Below are 25,075 nucleotides of genomic sequence, written 5' to 3'. Positions count from 1 at the left end.
TATGATGTAATGGTGGACCAACACACAGTCAGTCATATGATGGAGCATGTGTTACACCTCTTGGGGACTAACAGGAAAGGACTGCACTAACAGGAAACTTTTCACCCATTACACAAGGAAGATATTTCCTCGTCTTTGACTGACCCCAGGACACATCCTAGGGTGTTCAGCCATGCAGTGCAGCTCCAGTGTGATGCCAGTGTAACATGTATAAAATGTTTCAACTTAAACTGGTCTGGGAGTATGAAGTGATGTTTGTCAGGGCCACTTGCATAAGGTTTCTGGACTGAAAAAAAGGTTTGCTACAGGACCAATGAAGGAAAAGGAAAAATTTCTGAGTTGTAAGTTTTGTTGTTTTGGACTGACTGACCGCTAAATAAGATTAAATTCTAAGGTTATGATTTATGATTTATGAAACTGAAGTTTCTAAATGCTAAGCCCTTAAGCATAGTTCTTAGTTCTATGTTAGTAAATTATTACTGTCTTAAAAGTAAAGCATGTATGAGGCTTCATACAATATTATGGGTTAACTTGAGACCTTATAGTATAGTTTGTTTGTTTGTTCAGGGATTTTTTTTCTTTGGCACCCCACAATGGTGGTGTCAAAAATGGCAGATGGCAATGCATGAAATCACTTTGACACAATTACTTTACAAAATTTCCAACTTTCTGGCCCAAACTCCAATTTGGACCAACATTCCAACCCACTGACATTTAAAGGCACTTCCAGTTTCCTTCCCACCCACATATGCAGCTGCATGGTGAGGGAGCACACTTGTTCCACTGAACAACTGGCATATGACAAGACATTTTTCTCTCAAGCCCCAAAAGGCTAGTAAGGCATTCTCTTCATTAATCTCTGAGAGCAAACTTCCTCCTCTATCATCTTTCACTTTAGTGCATCACTGCTGTCTTATTTGTTTGGGGGTTCATATAGTTTAGATTAAATAAAGAGATGAATGTGGTCAGTTATCCTGAAAGATGCACATAACCCATGCTTTTAGTACAGAGCCGGATCCAGCAGCAGCAAATGGCCCACCAGACTGGAATCCATTGTGATTTACTACAATATCACTGCGACCAGCCCCTGTTTGCCACAAAATATTTGCAGAATAACTCTCTGTTAAAAAAAGCTACTTATTATACTAGTTATTTTTTAACTTTGGACAGAGTCAGGCAAGCTGTTTCCACCTGCTTCCGGTTTTATGCTAAGCTAAGATAATGCCCTCTGGATCTCTGCTGCACAATGAATGCAAACAGTGGAGAGTGGTGTCAAATTTCTAATCTAATTCTTGGGACGACAGCATGTAAGTGTATATGTTAAAATGCAGAAAGATTAGATAAATGCAGCTTAGTGATTGAGACAGTGTTGATTTGCATTGTCTCAATCACTAAGCTGCAACCTGCAGGCATTTTATTTGCCTGCATAGTCTACATAAAGTCTCCACTCATTATCAAAGCTTGGTATCTATGCTGCAGACCTCTCCTTTAAATCAATATATACCTTTATAAATGAATAAATGCAATGAAAACATTAGGGTTACACTTTTTTGTGTAAAGTTTTACATTTACCTATATCTGTGCAATTGAGAGATATCCATGTAACACAATTGTTAAATAGGAGAACATCTTAAAGTCACATTTAATGGTGTATGTTCTCCTTCTTATCCACCACTGCTGTCTGGTTGATCATATCCTATCCATACTGAATTGTCTTGATTGTCATATTCCCTCCAATCTAATTGTCAAAGCAGCACATAGCCTCTTCCTTCTACTCATGTTCCTACCTGAGAAAATATTTTCCATGACTATAAATGAGAGATGCTGTCCAAACAGCTCGTGCATTGCCTTTCACAGGCACACAGCATTCATCAAGCTGTCTATCTGCTGGGCACTTTGTTTGCTCTGTCCCTTACACTATTATGCCTTCAATTTATAGAGATGGAATTGTTTTCTTATGACCACTCCTCAACATTTATCCACTCACAAATGCATTATGATTATATTATGTGTACATGTTGCTTAGAAACCCCAAATGAATGGGCAATGGCTGAACAATGTTGGATCATTTAATTTTACACTTAAGTGGAATAGTGCTAGTGCTTTGCTGAGAGATGTTTTAACTGGGCTCCTGAAAGATCCATCTTTCAAAGAGTGATTTAGTCGAGACAAATGTAATACCACAGACAGGTGGTCACATTTTCCACAGTCAGTCATTTTCCTCAGCCATAGGTATTATTCAAAGGAGAGAAGTGAAAAGATGGTCTATATTTGGAAGGATTCTGATATACAGTACACTAAACACCAGTGACATTGCAGGCATTTGGAATGAGCAGGATTTGTACAAAAAGGGTTAAAGGACCATGTTTCTATTTAATAATTCCTATTAAATATTTAGAATTAGGAAAAATATTGTTTTATTATTAACCACAAACAGCACTGATGATTATCCATAGCTAGGTACAATTAAACATATCTTTGTGTAAATACCTCAGAGCACTTTGTTTTCAGGGATGTGTGTACATAGGTTTGCACAGCCTTGAAATAAAGAATGCAAGAGAGTATACAGTATTTATTGACTGTTAAAGGTGTTTGGGGTCATCAGATCACCAAATAGCCCTACAGCAAGAAACATGACTCTGTCTTGTTTAATCAAACAGTAGCTGTAAATGAAGAACTAGGACTGAATTTGATCCAGTATCCAATATCATTTTAACCAATGTGTAATGAGAGGTTTGGCACTGTGATGCTGCAATAACAGTACGGTTCTACTTTTAATAGTAGAAAAGTTTACTTGTTAAACTTGACTACAGGTCAAGCACAGCACACAGCTAAACATCCTTGTTGCCTAGGAACTGCAGCATTTAATATTTTGGTCAAAGGTCGACTAATCAATATTTTTAATGTAAACGATGGATCAAATGGCTGGATGTAATTTGAAAGGCCATCCGGGTTCTGCATGTGACTGCAGACAATGTGAAGATGACATTCTCCAGAGTTAAACCTATCAAAGCAGCAGAACCAGACAAAATCTGATGCTATATCATCAAAGCCTGTGATGGACACCCAACAACTGCAGCATCTTCAGTGGAGTGTTGGGAGTGGTAATCAACTTACACACTACTCAACTCTAATATATGTCGTCCACCCAGCCCTGTTGCAAGCCACAGTTAGTCCAGATTGTTCTACATTCTAGTACTCCTCAGGACTGTGTCCTCAGTCCAGTCCTTTGCTGAAAACACCATAGTCTGATCAGCAACAATGACAAAACCACTTACAGAGAAGAGGTGGACCCACTAGCACTGACCTACAATCTTTCCCAAAACATAGGAAAAACAAAGGAGGTTATCATTGTCTTCAAAGAGAAGGATTTTGACCATATATCACTGACCATTAACTGGCACTGCTATGAAGAGGGTCAGCAACAAAAACCATCAGAGGCTATAGCCCACAAGTTATGTGGATATTCAATAAAGGCTTCAAACCTTGAAGCTCGAACCCATCAAGAATTATCACCTCAATATGTATTTCCCCTTAATTCTATTGGATGTTTTACCATCATTCAGCATTGTTTCGATTTTTGGCTTTACTTGTTGGCTAATTCTCACCACTTTCTGTAAAAAGGCTATAAAAAACTCACTGAAATGGAAATGAACTCCCTAGGAAAGGTCAACACTCTTTAAAATAAAAGTCTTATCAAAATAAAAGCACATCCAATTGTATGCCTTAAAGGCAACACACAGACAGACATACTATCTGAAGAACATAGAGGAGCTTTTAGAACCAGAAATTTCTCTTAGCAGCAGACAAGAGCGAGTATTTAACTTAAATCTGTCATGCAAACAGAAACACAACTTGAAATGAATGGTAATGTTGCACTGAATCTGCTGCTGCACCTTGACTTATGAGATATATTGACTATTTTTGTGCCAGTACTCATGTTAAATACGGTAACTGCCACTGATCACGCATTTAAGGTCAATTTCACATTGAGATGTTTTCTAGCGGCTTTGACACCTTGTAGTACACCAGCGTAAATTCTCTCTGACAGTCTATCATGTCTAGCAAAATATGTGAGGATTGGCATGCTATCATGCTATAACTGACAAAAGCCATATAATAAAAGTGTTTGGATTTGTATTTACGTGTTTCTGAACTTAATTAGCTTGTGTCATCTTTGGGGATAAAACTTGTGTCACCAATTCAGTTTCATTCCAATTGCATTTAGCATCAAATGATTTTTAACTTAATTAAAAGCAGGCAGCAAAAGCATATTAGTGTTAGCTAAGGGTTTCAGGAAATGAGCTGAGCCAATTAAACAGTTTCCTAAAATGTGCACCCACATCTTGGGAAATTGTGTGTGTTTTCATGTTCACATCTGAATATGTCCATGTCTATCCAGCAGTGGAAGTGCTGAGCATGGATGGGAACTTTCAGGTTTCTGTGTGTTTCCTCCAGGACCTCTGGCTCCCTCTCAGACATGAGGCTCATGTGATCTGGAAACTATAAATTGCCTGTGGTTGTGAATGTCTTTCTTTCAGTTTTTGAGTGTGCTGGCTTTGTAATAACAGCCTGGCAAACTGTTCAAGGTATTCCTCCACTTTGTGCTGTATGCATGCTGGGATTGCAGCATCCACTCCTGAATAGGAATAAGAGTCACCAAAAAGAAACAGTGACATTAAATATATTTGTAAAGAACCATTTTCCAGGCTTTTTGACACTGAGACCAGTTAGTTCAAGTGTCTCTGGGGGCTGTGTGTGGAACATGTCTCTGGGTAGCATGGGAACTGCCAGGCTCAGTCTGGGAAAGGAAGCAGGCTGTCTGTTGCTGTTGCACAATCCAATTAGTTCAGATAAGAAACTGGACCAGATAACCACAGAGGCTTTTTGTGATCATGCAGTTGAACATATGTTAGTTGACTGGTAAATCATCTGAAGCATCTTCTGCACAAGTTCCACTCAAGGTTTTAACCAGGGATCTAAAAGGGGAAAATAACAGCAACAAAAAAGCTGAGGTATGTACCTGTAAAACATTTTATATTTGTTAATCCGTTTAAGGTTTTAACATTTTATGCCTGCTTTACACAAGTATTTAGTTCAATATCTGATGCTTTTGTTTTGTCAATGTAAATAATATGTGAAAGACATTAAACCCATTTATTTTATAGAGTTTGATAAATTCTCAAATCTTCTATATGGACCTATAACTAACTTGCCAATCTAGGAATATACAGCATATACAGTATATTAGCTTCATACAAGCACAGACATTACATGACTGCATACTAAAGGAAAGGGAAAAAATCTTGTTCTCGCTGCATTCCCTGGTAACATCTGTTTTCAGTGTCCACCTCCCACGAGATAAATTCATTAATTTGTGGGAATATCCAGGAAGCAGATGGCCATCACGTCTGTTTCATACAGAGCTTGTTGTTATTGTTTTATTTCCTTTTTTTTTCAAGAGTGAGGCTCAACTTGGAGTTCAAACTGTTAAAATGCTGCCTGGGAGGGAATAGAGCTTGGTAAATGTAAGGGTGCATTTTAGATTCAGAGGAAGATCTAATGCAAGGAAAGAGACATCTTCTCCAGTTTGAACACAGGTCACCCTTATTATATATCACATCTATAGCAAGGCACATACACCAATGCCTTTTTTAATTTGGTTATGCATTTAACTGAGGTACAGTCTTGTACATTTTCACTGAGGGTAGAGGGATGGTAAAGAGAGGATGGATTTTTCAGCTGGAGAAAATGTGCCTGTTAGCCTGTATATGACAGATATCCCATCTCACGTTTTGGAGGATTATGTCGTTTACAGAAGAGGCTGAGAATTCACCCTATGTCTGATGTAATCACCAATGCATTTAGTTTATCTTTATTAGTGAGAATATACATTGTACAGTATGTATACATGTAAAACATTGCACTCCTATCCTGTGACATACGTTATAAAAATGTATACAATATCTATAATTGATTTGTTGCAGAACTGTAATATGTTATTATTCTATTTGAATATAGTATATAGAACAATCAAAACACACATATTTAATCCTTAGTCATAATTTTCACTATGATTTTTTTAAATTGTATTTTATTTTTCTTTATTTATTGATTTTTATTAACAGATGCTGTTGACAGCATGCTTGCTGGCACCTGCCTTCATATGGACAGGTAAGCCATACTATCGAGACAGCCACATCAGTTAGTGTTTCCTTGATTAACAGGTAGCATTTAATTGCCTTTGGCAAATTATTGTTTTATGTTCCTTCAATTAAAAATATCTGAAGTTTGACAAATTGTTTTCTCACTTTAACAATTTTTCAGACTGAGCCACTTACAATGGACTTAGTTGCAGTCAGTCAGTAATGGATATTTATTCTCCTAGTTTACACCTTTTTTCGTAGTCTGTTGACTACAATTTTCAACCCTGTTTACTGATGTTGCTCTCATAGATCTAAATGCAGATGTCACTTTAGTCACTGTTCATATTGAAACACTAGTCAGTTGAGGAGTCTTTGTGACTAAAGCTCTTGTCATCTATGCGCCAACAATTAACCCTCTTTCAAAGTCACTTAGATCTTTTCCTCTTACCATCTTGAAGCAAAATCATAATCAAGTGGGCTTGTTTCATACATGCCACAGATCATGATTGGATGTTGGCTGGTTAAATGTACCATGAAGTGTGTCTGTGTGGAAGCACTTGCAGACATTAAGAAACCATGCCTGTGTCTGTGATATCGGTAGGTGTTTATTTGGCCTGACTGGTCAGGACTGTTAAGTCTCATATGTTGAATGTCATTTTTTCCCCAGGAATGGCAGAATTTGTTGTTCGACCATGTGACCAGCACATGTTTCATAGCAATGTTGACAACTGCCTGTCAGAGTTCAACAACAGCATAGAGACAAGTGGATATCAGGACAGCTGCCCATGGCCCACTGTAAAATGGTAAAATTCATTTTACCATTATCATTTTAGTTATTTGTGAACTGATGTTAGACTCAAATAGTTGTGGTTGAGTTTCCAACACTTAAAGTTGCTATATATAAGGTTTTGTAACATTAGCATTAACAACTGTTTACTTTAGGCATTCTTGCATTTTCAAGACAAGAGGTTAGAATATGCCCTCTGAGCAGTGCTACTTCTTCATTCTCACATTTTGGACTGGGGGTAGACTCTTCAGTACAGTGACTCACTTTAGCAAAAGTGGAATTACAACATGGGACAGACTGGAGTTAGCTGGTTATGAGGTTAACTTCAGTAGAAGAAATATTGTAGAAATCGAAGTAAAACAAGAGTTAACATTGGTGTTGCTGTCCTCCACTGGAGTACAGGAATGAAGTTTGATGCTGAATAACATTTCTTCTAGACTGGTATGTAAACAGCTGTTAATGCTAATGTTGACAATAAAGAGCAATAGCAAAAACATAGATATAGCATCTTTAAATCATAAATTGTGTGTGATTGGAAAACACATGTAACTGTATTGTTACCACTTACACACAATGGTATTCATGTGACTGTGTTAATGGTTGCTGTTTGAGCCTTGGCATGCATGTATGGCCAGAAGCTGTTCCTCCACAGTGCAGAGCCCAAGTGAGTGAAAACACAGGAAGGCTGAGTAAAGTGGCACATTACACACTTTTTATTGCCCTTTTCAGAGAAGATATATGACCTTTAGTCATTGGAAAGTCAGATACTTTCCTGGCTACATTTGGTGGAGGTCAAAGTTTCAGCTAATTAGTCATTGGTTAATGAAAAAGTGCTAGACTGTTGCTCCTGGGCTCATATTCCCAGACAGCAGTTGTTTGTGGATACATTTGTATACTTTTGGATGCTTTTGTCATGCTATCTACAGTAGCCTTTAATTATAGCTGTAATAATCCATATTTTACTGTTAACTTGCTTTGAGGCTGAGCTGTCATAGAGCTCATATGGTGTCTTAGGGTGGAGCATACATCATCACAAGGAGCTCAGCTTGTTGATCAGGCTCACAGCTGTCAGGATCATTTGAATCTCAGTGGATGTTTTCCACACTAAAATCTCACAGTGACAACTGCTTGCAAGACTTGATGATTTAGTAAGGCTATGGTCGTTTCCCACCCAAAAGACGTGACAAATCAAAACTTAGTGAAATGTAAGCTGCCTCCTAAACATCAGTGGATGATTGTTCCATCCACAAAAAGCCTAGCATCACCATAGCTAGATGTTTTTGGCTTGTGTCACATTATTGCATTATTTCAGAGTGCTTTAAATATATCAGTTACCTCTTCTGGGGTTGCCAAAATGCAAGGCTGTGTTGTGCAAGGACCTTGCTGACCTTTTTAGTTTTCTTAGCTTTTAGATGTTGATGAATTTAACCTCAGTATTGCATGGAAATTCAGTTATTTGTAAGTGCAGACAAATGGGAAATGTTTGCACTGCATCATGTCATTTCATCAAGTTTAGTCAAATGAATTTCCAAATCTTTCAAATTCATAGAATCTCTTGATCAAATACAAGCCATTTAACATTGTCCTCCGGCTCTCTTCCTCTGCAGCATCTACAATAAACTGAAGATTTGCGTGGACGACTGGGCAAAAGTGTCTTGGTGTTGGGGGTCTCCGGTAGACAAGGTCTTCTTGGAAGTCCATCAGACTTACTTTTCGCTCTGTGGACAAGTCCGTGACCCCCCACTCACCACTCTTATCATGTTAATAACACCTGTCACCATTGCCACACTCTTTTTGCCTCTTCTGTGTGTTAATCTCACCACCTGGAACACAGAGATGCCTGGCACTTTGGGGCTCTGACGAGTTCAAATCTTTTCATTTTCATACTAAAACATAATTGCTTTATATCAAAGGTGCACTCTATGATTTACTGATATTTCTTCAAGTCATTTACTGTTGTAGTTATCTTTTGTCTTAAAATGTTAAATATTCACAGTTTCACCTTTCTCTGACTGGGTGTGCCACGAGGTTCTGTAAATCACCATGCTCATGGCATATAATTTATTCTATAGACATATAAAATTATACTTGACTTGAGCCATCTGGTACCTAAGAAGTAGGAAGACAAAAACAAAACCGTAGCAATTAACTGCATTTTTTGTGAAAACTAAAACATTTTATTGTATCATAAATTTTAAGGGTGACAAAAAAAGAATTCTGTTTGTATTTGAAACACATAATAAATATTTATTTCAGACAAAAAAATAACATTTTACAGTAGTTTGAAAACCTCTTTACAGCAATAGCAAGATAGACCTGCTATTCACACGACCCAATGTCAGTCTGTGTTAGGAATGCAAACTTACTGCATTTCATAATTTATCATCTGATTAGAATACATCAATTGATTGTTGTGTAGACCTCATGAAGACCATCTGTGTATCATCAAAACAATGTAAAGCTCCATCAAGAACGTTTTTCAATTTTAACATTGAATCTAATGACTACCTATGTGAAATGAATGCTAGTACTGCTGATCTCACTGAGAATCAATACCTAAATCTACAGCTCTATGTGCCCAGCATGGCAGCCAAAGTAAACAAGGGCATTGAGGAGAATCGAGGATGATGCAAATCCAAATCCAAACAGAAATACATTTCCTCAACAACTGGTGGACTACACCAAAGGTAAATTGACTAGTATTTCTTGACAATTTGAAATAGTATATCAAGGACTGCTGCTGCAAGTTTGTTGAAGAGTTGTCATCTGTGTTGCAGAGATTAAGAAAAAATGCTTATTGCAGCTTTACCAGTGTTTTGAGATAAATACTGATATTTACGGAAACCACTACTTTAAATGAATGGTATGGATGTTGAAACAAAAAAAATAAAATAAAATAAATACTATTCAGGTGGCATCATCATAATTCTGATACCAACAAATAAATAAATAAAATAAAATATATAACATTTATAAGGACAGTATTTTATTTACAGCAAGGGAGATTGCCAACAATATGTGCCAATGAACACCAAAATTAGGAAACTAATCCTACTAAGGAACTAACCCTTTGGTATTAAATGCCATTCTTGCAGTATTCAAATGATACTATCCTCAATAATTCTGTTGATCTTGAGAACATGAGTGTGACCAACCTTCCTTATAATAGATGATCTAGTTTCACACATATCTGATTTATAGTCAAATAATGGTTGAACCTAATACACCATTCCATATGCTACGAGTCCAAGATTGCCAGACATCTTTACTCAAACCAATGATGCTCAATTAAAGAAGGTTCAAAGATAACAACCTTACCTAACCTTAGATTTGGGTAGGTGGTCTGCCCTGCTACTGTGGTGGTATAAGGTGATGAAATGTGGTGAACTGAAAACATTGACAAGGCAGAACTTCTTGAGGGTCAAAATAATATTTTTTTCTTTTCATCTTATATGTTTCAACATCTAGTGCACAGACAGGACAGAGTGGCAGTACCAAACCTTTTATTATCTTAAATAATGCCCACAATTCAAATTTCTTTTACTAAAAGGATGTTTTGCTAAGTATACACTCACCAGTTAAGTCTGAGCTATGGCCTATTCAGGCACACCACTTCTTGTCATAACAAGAGCATGTGGATGTGTTTAACAGTCTTAACAGACTTGTATTCTCTAACAACGAAGGATAACATAGATCCTTGTGACTACTTTACCATCTTATTTTTGTTACTCATAACATTGCCCTTAAAAAATATTAAACAGAATTTAAGGTCTTGAGAATGTCAAATTGCTTGCCAATGTTTTTTTTTTTTTTTGGTTGTTGTTTGTTTGTTTGTTTTGGTTACAGGCTATTAGATTTCCAATTGAAACTCATAATCACAACTAAAATGGTATTCCAGGTTAATTCGAAGAGACTGCTCTTCTTTCAATTAACTGCTAGCTACTTTTGAGGACGCAGAGGCCATATCCTTTAAAAATCTATAATTTAAAAATAAATGTTTTTATTTTATAGGCTATTACAAATGTTTGTTTTTTTACTTAATTCTTTTAAATTTGACCAAAATTTATTTTTTTTTTTTTTAGAGGGAAAGGCATACAATTGTAAAAATAAAACACACACACAAAAAAATTCAAATAAAATAGCTGAATGAATTGCACACGTTCAATAATGTCATGAACACAGAAGAGCCAAATATAGTGGATAAAACGTATTTTAGCCCACAATTTACCATTCCTGTCTTTGTAAACTCTGAAACATAAACATGTGGTTGAAAAGGTTCATTAACAACAGAGTCAATTGTAAATGGATCTGCTATGGAGACCTAATGTAAAGCACATTCAGTAACTCGTTAACTTTTTGAGCTACACTACAGAATCAAATGCAGACTGCAGCAGGTATATGCTTCACATCAAACTGAAGCCTCAACTGGAGGCCTAAAGAAAACAACGGAGGGAGAAAAAAAGATTACTTTACAGATAAAAGTCCATGTGACCTCACTGGAGTAAAAACATTATTCTCTTCTCTTGACCTCCTTTTCTCCATTGTATTACATGAAGGCCTGGACTATATGGCATATATTTTTTCTATGCAAGTGTTGGATTGCCTTGACCGCTTTATGTACACAAAAGAGACAACAAACTAAACACTGGGAAGCAATATTTACAGATCGAAGGTTAGTTTCCCCTGAGACAGAATTCTTGCATGGCTTGTTATGTAGGACATAGTTAAGCGAAATGAGATAAGACTAAATCTCATGGTTAGCATACATAAATTCTAATACACTGCTGACCCTTGAAAGTACGGGTTTAAATTTTAGAATATCACAAGTTGTGTTTCACTTTTTAGTGTTAGTATTTAGTGTTAGTGTTTAGGTTGTATACCTGTAGCAACAAATTGTTTACTGGTTCCTATTTACACATCTTTGTTGTTGCAGACACAGTGCAGATGTTGACATGTACAAAAATGAGAGGTATTCACATCCAGTGAATGTTTCTCTCTTCTTGTTTATTCTCCACCTCAGGCTTAAATCTTCCAAGATGAAGTATTTTGAGTATTGGTAATGTTAGAACTGTTGTCAGAATATATCAACATACTGGTCTCAGTAAAACCACATCTATTTCTTATACTTGGGGCACTCGAATTTGTGCTTACATATTTAAGATAAATCAAGTGCTTTATGAAATTTTGTAACATTTTTATGTATAATAGCTTGTACAAAATGTGTTTCAGTGTGGCACAAGTAAGCTTTCTGAAAAGCATATGGCTGAATGGTTATTTAAATTCTGTAATGGGCTTGCAATATAGGAGGTGAAAACTAAATCTCTGGGTATTTCAAAACAACTCTGAGCACAGATGGTACGTTATAGTTCCAAGCTCACAGTCTTTTTATACAATGCATCATTCATACATTCTGCCAACACTCAACTGTTCCCCAGCATTTTTTTATGTTTGAATGCTTGCATGTTTGCTTAGTTTCTATGCTTTTCCAGTCAAGTGTGTCATTATGTCATCCATGACATCTTAAAAGTGCACCACACTTGGAAATTTTTCTGGAGAAGATGAAAGACTGGATGAATAGTTACATATTGTCTGTCTGAGACTGTCAACCTACAAATTTTCACATTTTACGTTTACACCACTTTAAGCTTTTTGGAGTCAAAAAATCACTAAGAATCTAGTGTGGCATCAAGTCCAATGGACACAAAAGAAATAAACAGAGCAAAATAGGAAACTAAGGTTGACACCATATTAGCTATGCAGTTATACATCCAAGGTCACAATAGTAAGGTCAATGGACTGGTATGTTGGGCATTATACACCTAACAAAGTACAGTAACGCCCCTTGAAGAGGCTCGCACAGTCTCTGTAGAGATCAAGGTTTCAGGAAGAGACTACATTTAGAGAGGAGTTTTGTGCCAGGGAGCTTGGTTGGCAGCAACAAAAGTGAACTATCATCCACTTAAAGTGCTCATTACGAAAGGTCTGTACAGAAAGGAAAAGGTCTGCTTAACTTGCACATCATTGCAATCTATAGGCATTGTCAGCAGTAGGGAAGGCTACTAAACTAAAAAGGCAGTGGAATTTGTTCAGGACTTTGAAATTTAGGGTCAATTCACCTGAACATGGTGATGAAAGTCCATTTCCTGAATTAAATTAAATCAAAGGAAATTGACTCCATTTCCTAGTTTCAATGCCAAAATTAGCTTAAATCATCCAGCCACTTTCCAAGAGGTCACCATTATCATTGCACTTTTGCCCAGAACCTGCACAGTAATTAAAGGGACAGATAGGATAAAAAGTTGGATTAAGTGTTCATGTAAGTTAGGTGTCCTGCTAGATTTGCATCTTCCACTTCTGGTAGGGTGCTCAGAGTTATTCGCTAGCCTCTGACAGAACATCTTCAGGAAGGTTAACACAAAACCACTACCACCACAGAGATCTAACATTAGGTGTGCTCTCTTAAAAACTGGAATAAACAAAGCTAAGAAGTAACAATCCAGCTATAGCTTTTGTATATTTAACACCATTATGATAGCTCCTCTTGCTTTGCCATGGCGAGGTTTCCAAGAGGCTTGCTCTGATTGTTTGAAGCTAGAGGCTGGAGGAAGTCCTGTTGGCTGGGTCCAATTCAAATTTATACAAGCATGTGGATCTCATTGTATTCATCACGTCCATCTTCATCAAAGTTGGGAGAATCTTCTTCTTCACAGTCAAGCTGCAAAAAGGAAAATTATCTTCAGTCAGTTTCATTTAAACTTCCATGCCTCTTTTTTGTGAGGTATTTGTACTATAATTTCTCTCTGTTCATCGCTATTTATTATACATGAGGTACAGGCAGTCTAAAATAACAATGTCTTTTGAGTTTTTTGAGAACACAAAAGAAGATAAATGAACACATCATTGAAAGTGAAAGGTTTTTTTTCACGTGGTTACATGCTTTACAGTGTTGATTGTGCAGGATGACATTATCAGAACTGTCTAATCTGTGATTTAACTGTCAACTCAAATGACTTCATGTTTTCTCCTTTTGGTTTATTTGTAAAAGTGTGTGAACACGACCAGACCAGAACTAAAATGTATCACACTGAACAAGGGTGAAGGTGTCATTAGGTACCAAATAACAGAACAACAAACCAAGGAATAAAAAAATAAAAAGGCAATTCTGCAGTGCCTTGGGTTCATGAGACCTTTAAATGAACATAACACAAATGGTGGTCAAGTTATGAACAAAGATGTTTATCCTAGCTCCTGAAAAAGTTGACATTTTGGAAATATGACATTTTAATATGACAGTGATGACACGTATGAGGTTAGAGAATCAAACCAAGAAAATATGAGGGCTGACTTCATGGTGGACCATGAATCTTTTTCTGGTTAGAACCCAGGGCAAAAAGAAATATTTGCCTATCATTTGAAAATATTGGGATGAGAAAGTTCTCCATAATCACAGAGGAGAAAATCATCAGGAAAGTCAAGCGTGAAGTTCATCTGAAACATTTCTTTAACAAATGTTAGTGTTGGACAGATACAAAAACATGCCAACATCCATCTTGCTGCAAAATAAGTACCCTGGAGCTACTGTATGTGGGATCAGATGATTGTGGCACAGGTTCACACATTCCTAGAATGCCTCAACTACCCAACTCACAGCCTGGAGCTCACGCTCCTCAAAGATCCTGGACAGGATGAGGCGGCGCAGTGGCACTGTCATGATGAGGACGAAGGGGAATGCCAGGGAGGCCACAGTAGACTTCACTACCCACAAAGCCACAATGCACGCCAGCTGGATGATGGTGAACATATTCATCCGCCATGTCTTCACCTGAAGCAGCACACATCTGATTGTTAATGGGTAGAAAACCAAAAGACCATAGACCACAGTACAGACATAAAGCATACACAGAAATACTCAAAGATACATTAAACACATTAATTCCCAAACCGTACCCCTGCATATTGAAAATCTGACATGTTTTGGCTCCATCTAGTGGTGAAACTAATCACATGTGTAATTTGTGTTTGACTTGTCGCTATGATCGTGAGGCATTCACTTTACAAAGTCATCTAACGGGAATGTGCCACTTGCATGTATTTGACTGGCCAATCCACCCCCACTGAATCAGTGCAGTCACCTCATTCAAATAAATGAAGGTGCACTATTTTTTCAAACAGTGTTGTTGTCTTTCTCTATATAATATGATAATAATAATAATGATAACAATTAAACAACAAGTAAATAGTGGGTTCTCTTCAAAATAGTTTTTTCATCTATTTCTTCTTTCATCTATCTATCATTCTCTATTTTACTGCTAACCTTAGCTGCACAGGATAGATTGCACTGCTCCCTTACTGATGATCAGATGGAGATTAAATAAATACACAGTCACCAGCTAGCCGGACACTAAACTGTTGTCTTTAGCTGTTGAGGTAAGATCTGGTTGTGGTCAATACTCAAGCAACATATCCCAGGGATGTCTCTATTGGTACGAAAATTGTAGATTTGCTGGATGTGGTCAAGTCCCAGACTTGCAAAGCTGTAGAAACCTGGATAATGTTCATGTGTCACAATCTGAATGATGTCTGTCGTGTCCTGTTCTGTTATGTCGTTAACTCCTCAAGCCACTCTGTTATTTCTGTACAAAGTTAGTTAAAAAGTTAAGGATTAACCCCCCCACCCCCCACCCCCTGGTCTCTGGCTGCCTGGACTCTGCTGCAGTTACCACTCTTCTGGGTTTGGCTTCTTCATCTTACCACTAATAATACAAGACGAGGGCATGTAAACATTCAACACTGCTTGTGTTACCTTGGTGACGTAGATGTGGTCAGGGTGATGCTTGGCAGGCGTGACCATAAGAGTGATGCGTTCATACAGCTGAATGCCCGTAAGAGAGGTGACCCCCATGTACAGGAAGATACCAAAGAGCACAGCCAGAGGGATGAGGCGGAGCACATCTGTCATCACTATGGACATGCCTGATGGGTAGAATGGGGTTAAAAGTGAGGTTTTCAAATGACATTATTGTTGTTGAAACACAAAAATGCACACTAAAATGCAACTGTGGAGAGAATTATTCATTCAACGGGGGAACAGCCCTCATGACAAATACACTGTCAGTGCTGTTTATTTGAAACATGTTCACTGTTCATATGTCTTGGTTGAAGCTAATCCAAAAGTCTTATTCCTAATCCAAACAGCATTTCAATCAAACAAAAGCTCAACAATCATCATGACTCATTATGGTTATATACCCAGACTGGATCAAATTATACTTAAGACTACTTTGGGAACCCTAACTTAACTGAAACAAGATATTCTGCAGGCAAAACATAATGGATAAGAGATGGATAAAAAACAATGTTACAACGTCAGACATGAGTTTAGCAAAAAAAAAAAAAAAAATGTTTTGATTTATTTATAAGATTATTTGTTAATAGAATGTGAAATCATTTGAAGTCACTGCATGGGTTGATTCATATGTCATGAATGTCTAGACATGCTGATCTGCAGAAGTGCCACTCTGTACCTTCTAGCTCACATTTGCATTTCACAGCAAATACTTGCCTGGAAGTTCCAGCACTGTAATTAAAGTTGCAGAAAAATATAATGCACTCATATAAAGATTTAAAAAGACAAAATAAGTTTTCTCAAGGTATTCAAATGGAGCATTTCACCAGCCAGTCATCCTTGGTTATTGCTGCTTTGCATGTCAGGCGTTTTCCTCTAGCACGGCTCGTATTTGCACTGTTTACTGTGGTAACAGTGGCAGATTTAACACTCAAGTCAATGGGTCTCCAGCTTCACTCAGTAGTAAACAAAAGTTGGCTTCTCATTTCTAGCTAGCAGTTTTTCAGCTGTAGATAGTGTAAGCTAATGCTAAAACCCTGGCTTATTAATGTCTTCAGCTGGTTTATTTGGAAATAAGAACCATGTAAAAGAGTCCTAAGTGCATAATATTATGTTTAAAGACTGGGGCTAAAGCAACATGTACAGTATTGTAGAGAAAAGTGTAATCATAATGTTACATACAACATAACCCTTGGATGGCTTAGATGCCTACTACAGAAAAACTTACTTGGACAGGTAACACAGTTGTTAGAGTTATTTTTAAATATTAGTAATTTCAAACTGTATGCCTTACTTTTACAAGAAGACATGCACTGAGGATGAGGACTAGCTGATTATTTGGCAAATGTGATGCTAACACAATTTTGTGTTCCTGACATGTTATTTTCCCTAAACCAAATAAAGAACAGCACTGAGTTGATAACAGTATTATAAATTCTGCTAAAAAAAAAAAAAAAGACACCAGTCAGAAATCCAAAGTGTTGACAGGCCTGTGTGCCCATCTACAGTTGCTAAGCTATGATTGGACATTTTATGATGGTCATCTGGCACCCCACACTTCCATCCTCCCTTTTCTGCTTACCAACAAGCACAGCCACAAGAAGCCCAGTTAGCCTCTGCTCTTTCACCTCCTGGATCATGGGCTTCTCGCCAGGCGCCGTGGCCTTGCTCATGACTGTGAGTGCGTTGACATGAGTGACAGAGCGAACAGTGGCTGCTGTGAGCCACGGCAGGCCGAAAAGGGGACAGATGGCACCCAGGATGACAATGAGCAACAGATCCAGGTGGAAACCCGAGCCTTTAACCAGGCGACGCTCCTTCTTACTGACTATCAATCTGAGAGATTGGTGGAAAATGTTTAAAAGGTGGAAATTTATAAAAAGTATACATTAGCACACAGATATTCTTATACATAATCACACTCTACATACGAAGTGATCTGAGTTTCCATGAAGATGAGGATGAAGACAAGAAGGGCAGGTACAATACTTGCTCCCATCATCCAGGTTGGAAAGGGCTGCTTATCACCAAAGGGACTGATGAACCAACCTCTCTTGTCAGGGGATGTGACTGAAAAACCTGATGGCACATTGAGTTTCTAAAAGCAGATAATGGTAATATTTAAGTTTTCAGAAAAGATTTGAAATGCAGTTTAACTGTTACTGTGACTGATGTGATTAACTGTTACCTGTGTGTAAGTGTCAGTAATGGAGTAATCCACCAACACTGAAACCAAAATTGAGATAGGGATGCCAAAGTCACCAATGATTCTTCTGGCCTGGGGACATTGAGAAACAAAATAAATTGAAGCAAGTCAATGGTCAGCATACTTCTAGTCATATTAAAAGTTTATAAAAAAAAGCCACAAAAAACACACACAAGCCAGAGGTGAACTACAAACAAGTCAAAGCATGTGTATCAGTATTGATGTATCAATATTATTGAGCTTCAAGTTCTTCTATGACAAAATGCAAATTATACTATTGACATGCCCACTTCTCCTCAGACTGTCTTGGCTATTCTTCCATTGTTGCTGGCATGAACATGACGTAAATTAGATAGACATGGAGAGCCTATAGAGACCCAGTAAATACAGCTTCTTTGTTGATATCCAAGACACTCTTGTGATCTTTAAAATTTGAAATAAAATGTGTAGTTGCAGTACACATTGCCACTTGTATTGATTCTTTAAGTAAGTGGTTTTAAAGGTGCTCTGTGGAGTTCTTAACCACGAGTAGTGCTACACAGCAATATTTTTATGCATCTCATGTATGCATCAGGTGACATAGGTCCTGCAGAAGGTTTTACAGCTCATCAGTTCGTGGCAATAACATGCCACAAAGCGTTGCAAAGTGGCAGACCCATTAGGGATGAAGAAGACTAACTAATGAACGTTAAAAAAAAACAAAATTGGTTTTGCTAATGCTTTATGAGAAATGAAATGCAGCATATTTGTTAGGTCTCAAGGATCTGTGCATCTTAGTGAGAAACACTGATTGTATAAATAATTTCATCTTCTCAAAAGAAAGCTCCACAGGGTACTATTAAATGTACATGAGAGGTCTGATATTGACAGCTTGAGTTAAAAGTTTTTAAAAGATTACCTTGCCACCTAAAAATCGACTGTTCCTGAACTTCCTGAGGAAGAAAGCAACAAAAAAAGTGCCCATCATAAGAACCAAGGAGAGAAGAGCAGTGTTGGGCTGGTTGAAGATGGGGCCATCAGTATCTCGAAGCCCAGTAGCTAGTGTGGAGTCAGTTGGGTACATTGCCATCAGTGGATGTTCCTTAAACACCTGGGAACAAGAGCCTCAATTCATCCTCTAGTGACTGACTGTAATGACTTTTTGCAGACAGGAAAATGAAAGGATTAAATCTTAATCCTGGCTGTGAACTTCATTTATAAACACAGTTCATGCAACATGCATCAGTAGTAGTAATTATAAAAAATTATAATAATTGAAAAAATTCTGGTATCCTTTAATAGGAACGTATTCATAAAAAGTGTTATGTTGTCCCAAGTCTTACAGAGCTCAGTGAGCTGTCTGAGGTAGTTACCTTTATGAGCTTGGAGAAAGTCTCATAGATGAAGATAAGGGAGATAAGGAAAGCAAAAATCTCCTGGGTAAAAGGCGAGATGTAGCGGACGAGGAAGCTGCCCTCTGCTGCCACAATCACCAGGACGATGAAGATGAGCCAGAAACCGATCCACACTCGACCAGTCAGGTACTCAAAATTGTGAGCCTGACAGAACTGAGTGAAAAGATACAGAGTATTAGGTACATGTTCAAGGAAAACAAAATTATGTACCAGAAACACTGGAGTATGTGATATGCTGTGTGGGTGTGGGTGCAGGTAAAATACATTCCTGATTTCTGCACTTTACAGGTAGAGTACCTTATAGTAGGCTTCTTCAAACACCAGCAAGGGTCCTGAGAAGCCAATGATGAGAAGAGGTTGACCAGCAAGCAGCGAGAATATAACTCCAAGAGTTGCAGTTGAAACAATAAGTTCAGTCACTCCCATCATGCCCTCTGTTTTCTCTCCTGTACGCAAAAACACATAAAAAAACATCTTCAGAACACAGAATTATCAAAATAATGTGGAATCAAATTATCCTTATGTCATTCAAAGTTTCAGTTTACCCAGCAGGCCTCCGAAGGTTATAGTGGGTGACAGTGCCGCAAAGTAGATGAAGATGACAGCGGCAATGCACTGCATGTCCACAGCATCTTTTAGATCACTGACATAGTGTGGGTAGCGGCGGCGAATGTCGTGGATCAGTCCTCCAAATGGGATCCCAGAGCGCTTTAACGGGTCTACCTCCTGGTCTCCCTCCTCCTCTTCCTCTGGACTTACCTCTAGAGAGTTTTTTTTACAAGCACCATTACATGAAGAAACTACTACTGATCATAATAATAGTACAACAAAAATATTTTTTTATAGTTGTAGTTATAGAAGTATATTGCTGCCTTAGATTCTCCTAAGAGCACCACATGTGTATTATTCCACAGCTGAAAATACATGTAAGAACAAAAAATGCACCACATTTTCACATTTGAGAACCTGGAACCACCAGATGTTTGGCATTTTTAAAACAATTATCAGAATAGATGGTAATTAATTTCTGTTGATTCAGTATTCAGTTAATTGACTAATCATTGCAACTCATCACACTTTTTTGCTAAGTGATTTCTAGCTGTAAAAAATGTGTTTGCATTGCAGAACTACTGGTTTGCAAAACCAGAAATGTCTCATTCAAAAAAAGTACTTTAATCAGAGATTTGATGTGGAATAGGCTCTCAAGAAATTTGACTGAGCACCTTTGTTGTCCTGCACCATTCCAACTGAGGAGTGGTGCTTTTTGAGCTCTCTTTCCTTCCTCTTGCGCAGCATCTGCTTCTGGAAATCAGCCACTGTCTTCAGGAGGTCTTTGCCTGCCACGTCTGAGGGTGGAATGACGATGCTGCAGTCCAAGAACTCATTGATACCGTTCAGGAGGTCCTGTCTGTCATCAGCAAAGTAGGCCACCTCATGGAAGTTCTACAGGTAAATACAACTACATGTCAACACCAGAATGCTAGAGAAAGGAAATTCAAGATATAAGTTATACACCATTGGCCCAGGGTTTGAAAAAAGGATTGACAACTTAAAAATATCAGTAGTGGACAGTAATTACTTATGCTACAGTATCCAAATAGCTATTTATTTACTGTGAGTGAGATAATTAATGTCCTGTTTGCATTTATCAATTTGATATTTTTAGTTTTATCATGCTTTGTTTCCTCTGAATGAAATAAGGAGAATTTTATGTCTACCTTATCAGACATGAGAGTGGAGAAGGAACGTCCAATCTCATGATAGTCCATGTTGGACTGACTGGGACCAAGCAAGACGAAAATAAAGCGAACAGGGACTGGGACCTCCAGCACAGACTCCAGAAGCACAGCGTCATTCAGCCTGACAAAAGCCATGGCTGGCTGCTCCAGAAACTCAACACAGCCTGACAGGGGAAATAAAAAACACACGCTGTTTAGTTATTAGTGATTTTCCACAGCTTCACATCAGAAACAGAATCTGTGATTGCACTTTGGCTTAAAGTATGTTTATTCATCTGTTTATTCTCAAATATCAAAACAGGAATAAATCAGCTGCTGTAGAGCTAATTTTCTGTTAACACCAGATGAAAACATCATGCAGCTTTACAGTTAAAGTTTTCCATGTCGTCACAGGACACAGCAAAGCAGCTGTAGAAGTATTGACTTGACATTAATGGCAGTTCAACACGACAAATTAGAGTTAAGGAGAAAGCTGATCAGAATGCAAAGAAATAGGATACTGTTAGTAGTATCAAAACATTATGGCATTATTCTGATGTTATTTAATAATTTCAATATTTCAGGCCCAAACTAATAGAGAATTTACAACAAGCAGATCCATCTCTTAGCAGTTTATAAAAACAAATAAAACATAATTCCTCTCACTAATCCTTTGTCAAAACTCACTGAGCTTACCAACTAAAACAATGACAGCTTCAGCATCTTTGGGAATCTTGGCGAGTAGTTTCATGGATCTGGCTGCAGCTGGATGGCTCTCAGGAGGCAGAGGGTGGAGAGATTTCTTGGAGAAAGACCAGTGCAAAGATTATCCATTTTATTGTTCTGACCAACATGATGTGACACGATAATGAGACATAACATGGGACCAATAATGTGCAGTTATTGTGGGGATGGTAATGTATGTATGAACAATAATTTACTAGTGCAATTCATTTTAAACCACCCAACTGTGTAAATGGTTCTTTACATTTGAAGAGACTGAAGAGAGGCTGTTTTAAATTTACCAACATTTTAAGCCACGTTTTCACAGTTAATGCATCAAGAAACTTTGACTAAAAACACCTGTAAGCTGACTAAAAAGATAATTCTACACATGTGGCCCAGGGAGGTTTGTTTTCTATGACTTCAAGAACCACCTACACGACTTCTGACCTCATGGAGGGGTGTTTCAAAGAGCAATGCAAGAGCCATAGGCCTCACATCAGGACTACAGTGTAATTATGCTTAAATCTACGTTTACTGCTGATACTTAATGCAAACCATAAACTAGAACAGTGCAGCTCAGTGTTGCTTTTATCTCTGTCCACTCAGATGGCTGAGTTCAATTATCCAAGTAGGTTCTAAGTCAAAAGTGGTTAATCACTTTGGCTCTCATAAATTGTGTTTACTGTGCAGTCTGCCTGCACTGTTTCAACTACATCACAGTCTATCATCAACCAGATCTCAGATCTCTCAGATCTTTGTCACCAGCCTCTCAGATTGACACAGTAAATGAAGTGTGAAGAATGGGGTTGCTTTACAGTTAAGGACCAAAAATGCCCATTAAAAAACATAACAAAAAAAACAAACAACCCCCCCGAAAAACCACAGAAACTTACAAACAGGCTGACAAACACATCTTGTTTGGGGTCGTATACTGGTCCTTTGTTATCCTGGTGTTCATCATGCTCTTCAGCCACTAGTGGCAGATTGGTGTCAGGGATGTGGTTGTGATTGAAGCTACCATGAAGACTGCTGGATGAGTGGTGGCGGTGAAAACGATGTTTGAAATCACTCGGATGGCTGTGGGGGGGAGACACGAATAACAGTCAACATGCTGGCAACTTTGTAAGGATGTAGGTACAAAAGTATGGCCAAGGTTGATGGGAATGTAAAGTTAAAGTACAAATAGTTCAAGATTAAAAGTTATGGGATCACCAAATCTATTACAATTCATCCTGGCCTGCACCAAATATTGGAACTCAGTGATTATTCAGACATGTTATTTTGATCCCAAAATGTCAACATCATGGTGGCACTATGTTAGAGAAAATGTCAAGGGATCACCAGTCATTAAACTATGAGGATACACATTCTGGGAACCATGAATGTCAGTCAGTTAGGATTGCAAAATTGCATCTATCGAGTCCCACTGCTAGATAGTGCTGGGTTGGATTTCTGATTTCTTCTAATATGGCCCGAACAGCTAAGTTTAATTCCCGCTTTATCTGGAAGACACTGGTACAATTACTCAAACTCAGCATTGCAGATTTATCTTCAACCAGTTAAAGCAAATTACAAACCATCATAGCAGCATAGTGGAGGGAATAACACATGCTTCTGCAACAATTTGACAAAATATTACTTATCTTTCCTTCACTGATATCACAATATGCTGTTTATTTAGATCTTTACAACATACATCACTTGTTTTTTTCTGTACTTTCAATGTCAAACCAAAGCCTTCATATGTGAATGGAATTTACAGATGGAGAGTACAGTTCCTTTAAAGATTGTTTTGTCAAACTGTTTCCAAGGTCAAGAATGAACATTAAGGCTTGAATGTTTTTTCTCAAAAATGTCAGAAACTGGAGAAATAACTACCTGTTATCTCTCCACCTCTCCACCTAACCCTAACCCTATCTAAACCACTTTTCAGGTCAAGCTAATTAGAAAGCTGTTATGAGAAAATTTGAGTTGACGTTTTTTCAAATGTGATGTTTGCATTAGAACATCAATAAATCAGCCAGAGACTAATCTGTGTAGTCTTACTATCAGCACATGCATGTGAGGGTAAGCACGTTTTCTCCCCCTGAAAGTGAGGTATTTATACACACAAGCCAAATTTTTTAACACAGGCTCATTACATCACTAAACAGTCCACTGGTGACATCATCTCACTCATTAGGCCCACATGGTCCAATAAGACGGTGCTTAAATTGGACACGACAGAACCCAGAGACAAAAGAATGAGGTGTGACACTAAAGTGAATTGTGCTTGAGATGTTTCCAAAGGATCTTTAAAATGGTCTGAGTAAGCCGATGAACTACATTTTAGCTGCACTTTCTTTCCACGTCATAAATCTGATATCTCAGACTAGTGATGACTCTAATAACAGAGTGTTTTTTTCCATGTTGAAGCAGCCAGTGACATGCTGGAAATTTATGTGGAAAGGCTGTGAAAGATGGCCTGGTAGTAAGAAGCTGGCTAAGCTTATCTTGCATCTATCCAAAAGGATGAATTTCTTTAAAAATAAAACTAAAACAGGTCTGGGTGACAGTTGTTTTGATCATGAAAACAACAATTTAAAAAAAATACCACTCCAGTGTCCATTTAATCACTGTTTTGGTCTTATCACACAACAAAAGTTAAGAGCTTTTAAGCTAACATAGATAAGAAGTCATTAAAGTTTGCAGAAAAATTAAAATCTGAACATATGTAATTCCAGGACAACTCAATCTGCTAAGGAAGTGCAATCAAAAGCTCCAAAACTGATGGAAGCAAATCTCTGGAGCTATATCATTAGCTTGTTTGTAGTGACAGTTTAGTGATTGGTGTTTGAATAACATTTAAAGTGATCCCTGAAGTGAAACAAAATATTAACAGTAAAATGAGCGAGCATAAGGGCTCACTCAGGGCGCCATTCCGTGTATTTTTGTCCTTATCTCTCATCTGGTAATTTAGTCTGACAGTCAACATTTAGTTATAAATAACTTGTTTTTTCATTATGTAACTCTGAAAAATCTATAAAGCTCTATGTGTAGCACACTGTTCCATTGATCAGTTTAGTTGGCGTGTCAATACAAGTGCCAATCAATAAGTGGGAACCATTTGAGAGAGCTAGAGATAGCTAGGAGATGACATGTCACATGTATTACTTCCACATGCTATTTAAGTATATTTAGCAGTACACAGGCTCTGATGCAACAATTGTCTCTCTCTGTTTTGTGAGCACTCATACAGAAAAGTGGGATCAGT

The 25,075-nt window shown here is 37.8% G+C and overlaps 1 protein-coding gene across 2 annotated transcripts in view; it reads right to left on the bottom strand.

The window, feature by feature from the left end:
• Positions 1-9,845: 9,845 nt before the first annotated feature.
• Positions 9,846-25,075, bottom strand: part of slc4a3 (solute carrier family 4 member 3) — a 52,156-nt gene continuing 36,926 nt past the window's right edge. For both annotated transcript variants that reach the window (XM_018696673.2, XM_018696674.2), the window contains 14 exons: positions 22,716-22,899; positions 21,793-21,898; positions 21,097-21,281; positions 20,602-20,821; positions 19,924-20,139; positions 19,676-19,824; positions 19,337-19,531; positions 18,883-19,074; positions 17,967-18,056; positions 17,710-17,876; positions 17,361-17,614; positions 15,737-15,906; positions 14,582-14,755; positions 9,846-13,648 (listed from right to left, as the gene is read on the bottom strand). In XM_018696673.2, the coding sequence (XP_018552189.1) occupies positions 13,568-13,648; positions 14,582-14,755; positions 15,737-15,906; positions 17,361-17,614; positions 17,710-17,876; positions 17,967-18,056; positions 18,883-19,074; positions 19,337-19,531; positions 19,676-19,824; positions 19,924-20,139; positions 20,602-20,821; positions 21,097-21,281; positions 21,793-21,898; positions 22,716-22,899 (2,383 nt within the window). In that variant the 3' untranslated portion in view covers positions 9,846-13,567. The remainder of the gene's footprint in view (positions 13,649-14,581; positions 14,756-15,736; positions 15,907-17,360; positions 17,615-17,709; positions 17,877-17,966; positions 18,057-18,882; positions 19,075-19,336; positions 19,532-19,675; positions 19,825-19,923; positions 20,140-20,601; positions 20,822-21,096; positions 21,282-21,792; positions 21,899-22,715; positions 22,900-25,075) is intronic.

This window comes from Lates calcarifer, linkage group LG1, assembly GCF_001640805.2.
Source record: "Lates calcarifer isolate ASB-BC8 linkage group LG1, TLL_Latcal_v3, whole genome shotgun sequence".
Taxonomy (NCBI): domain Eukaryota; kingdom Metazoa; phylum Chordata; class Actinopteri; family Centropomidae; genus Lates; species Lates calcarifer.
Note: the sequence above shows the minus strand (reverse complement) of the source record. Positions and strands in the feature narration are given on the sequence as shown.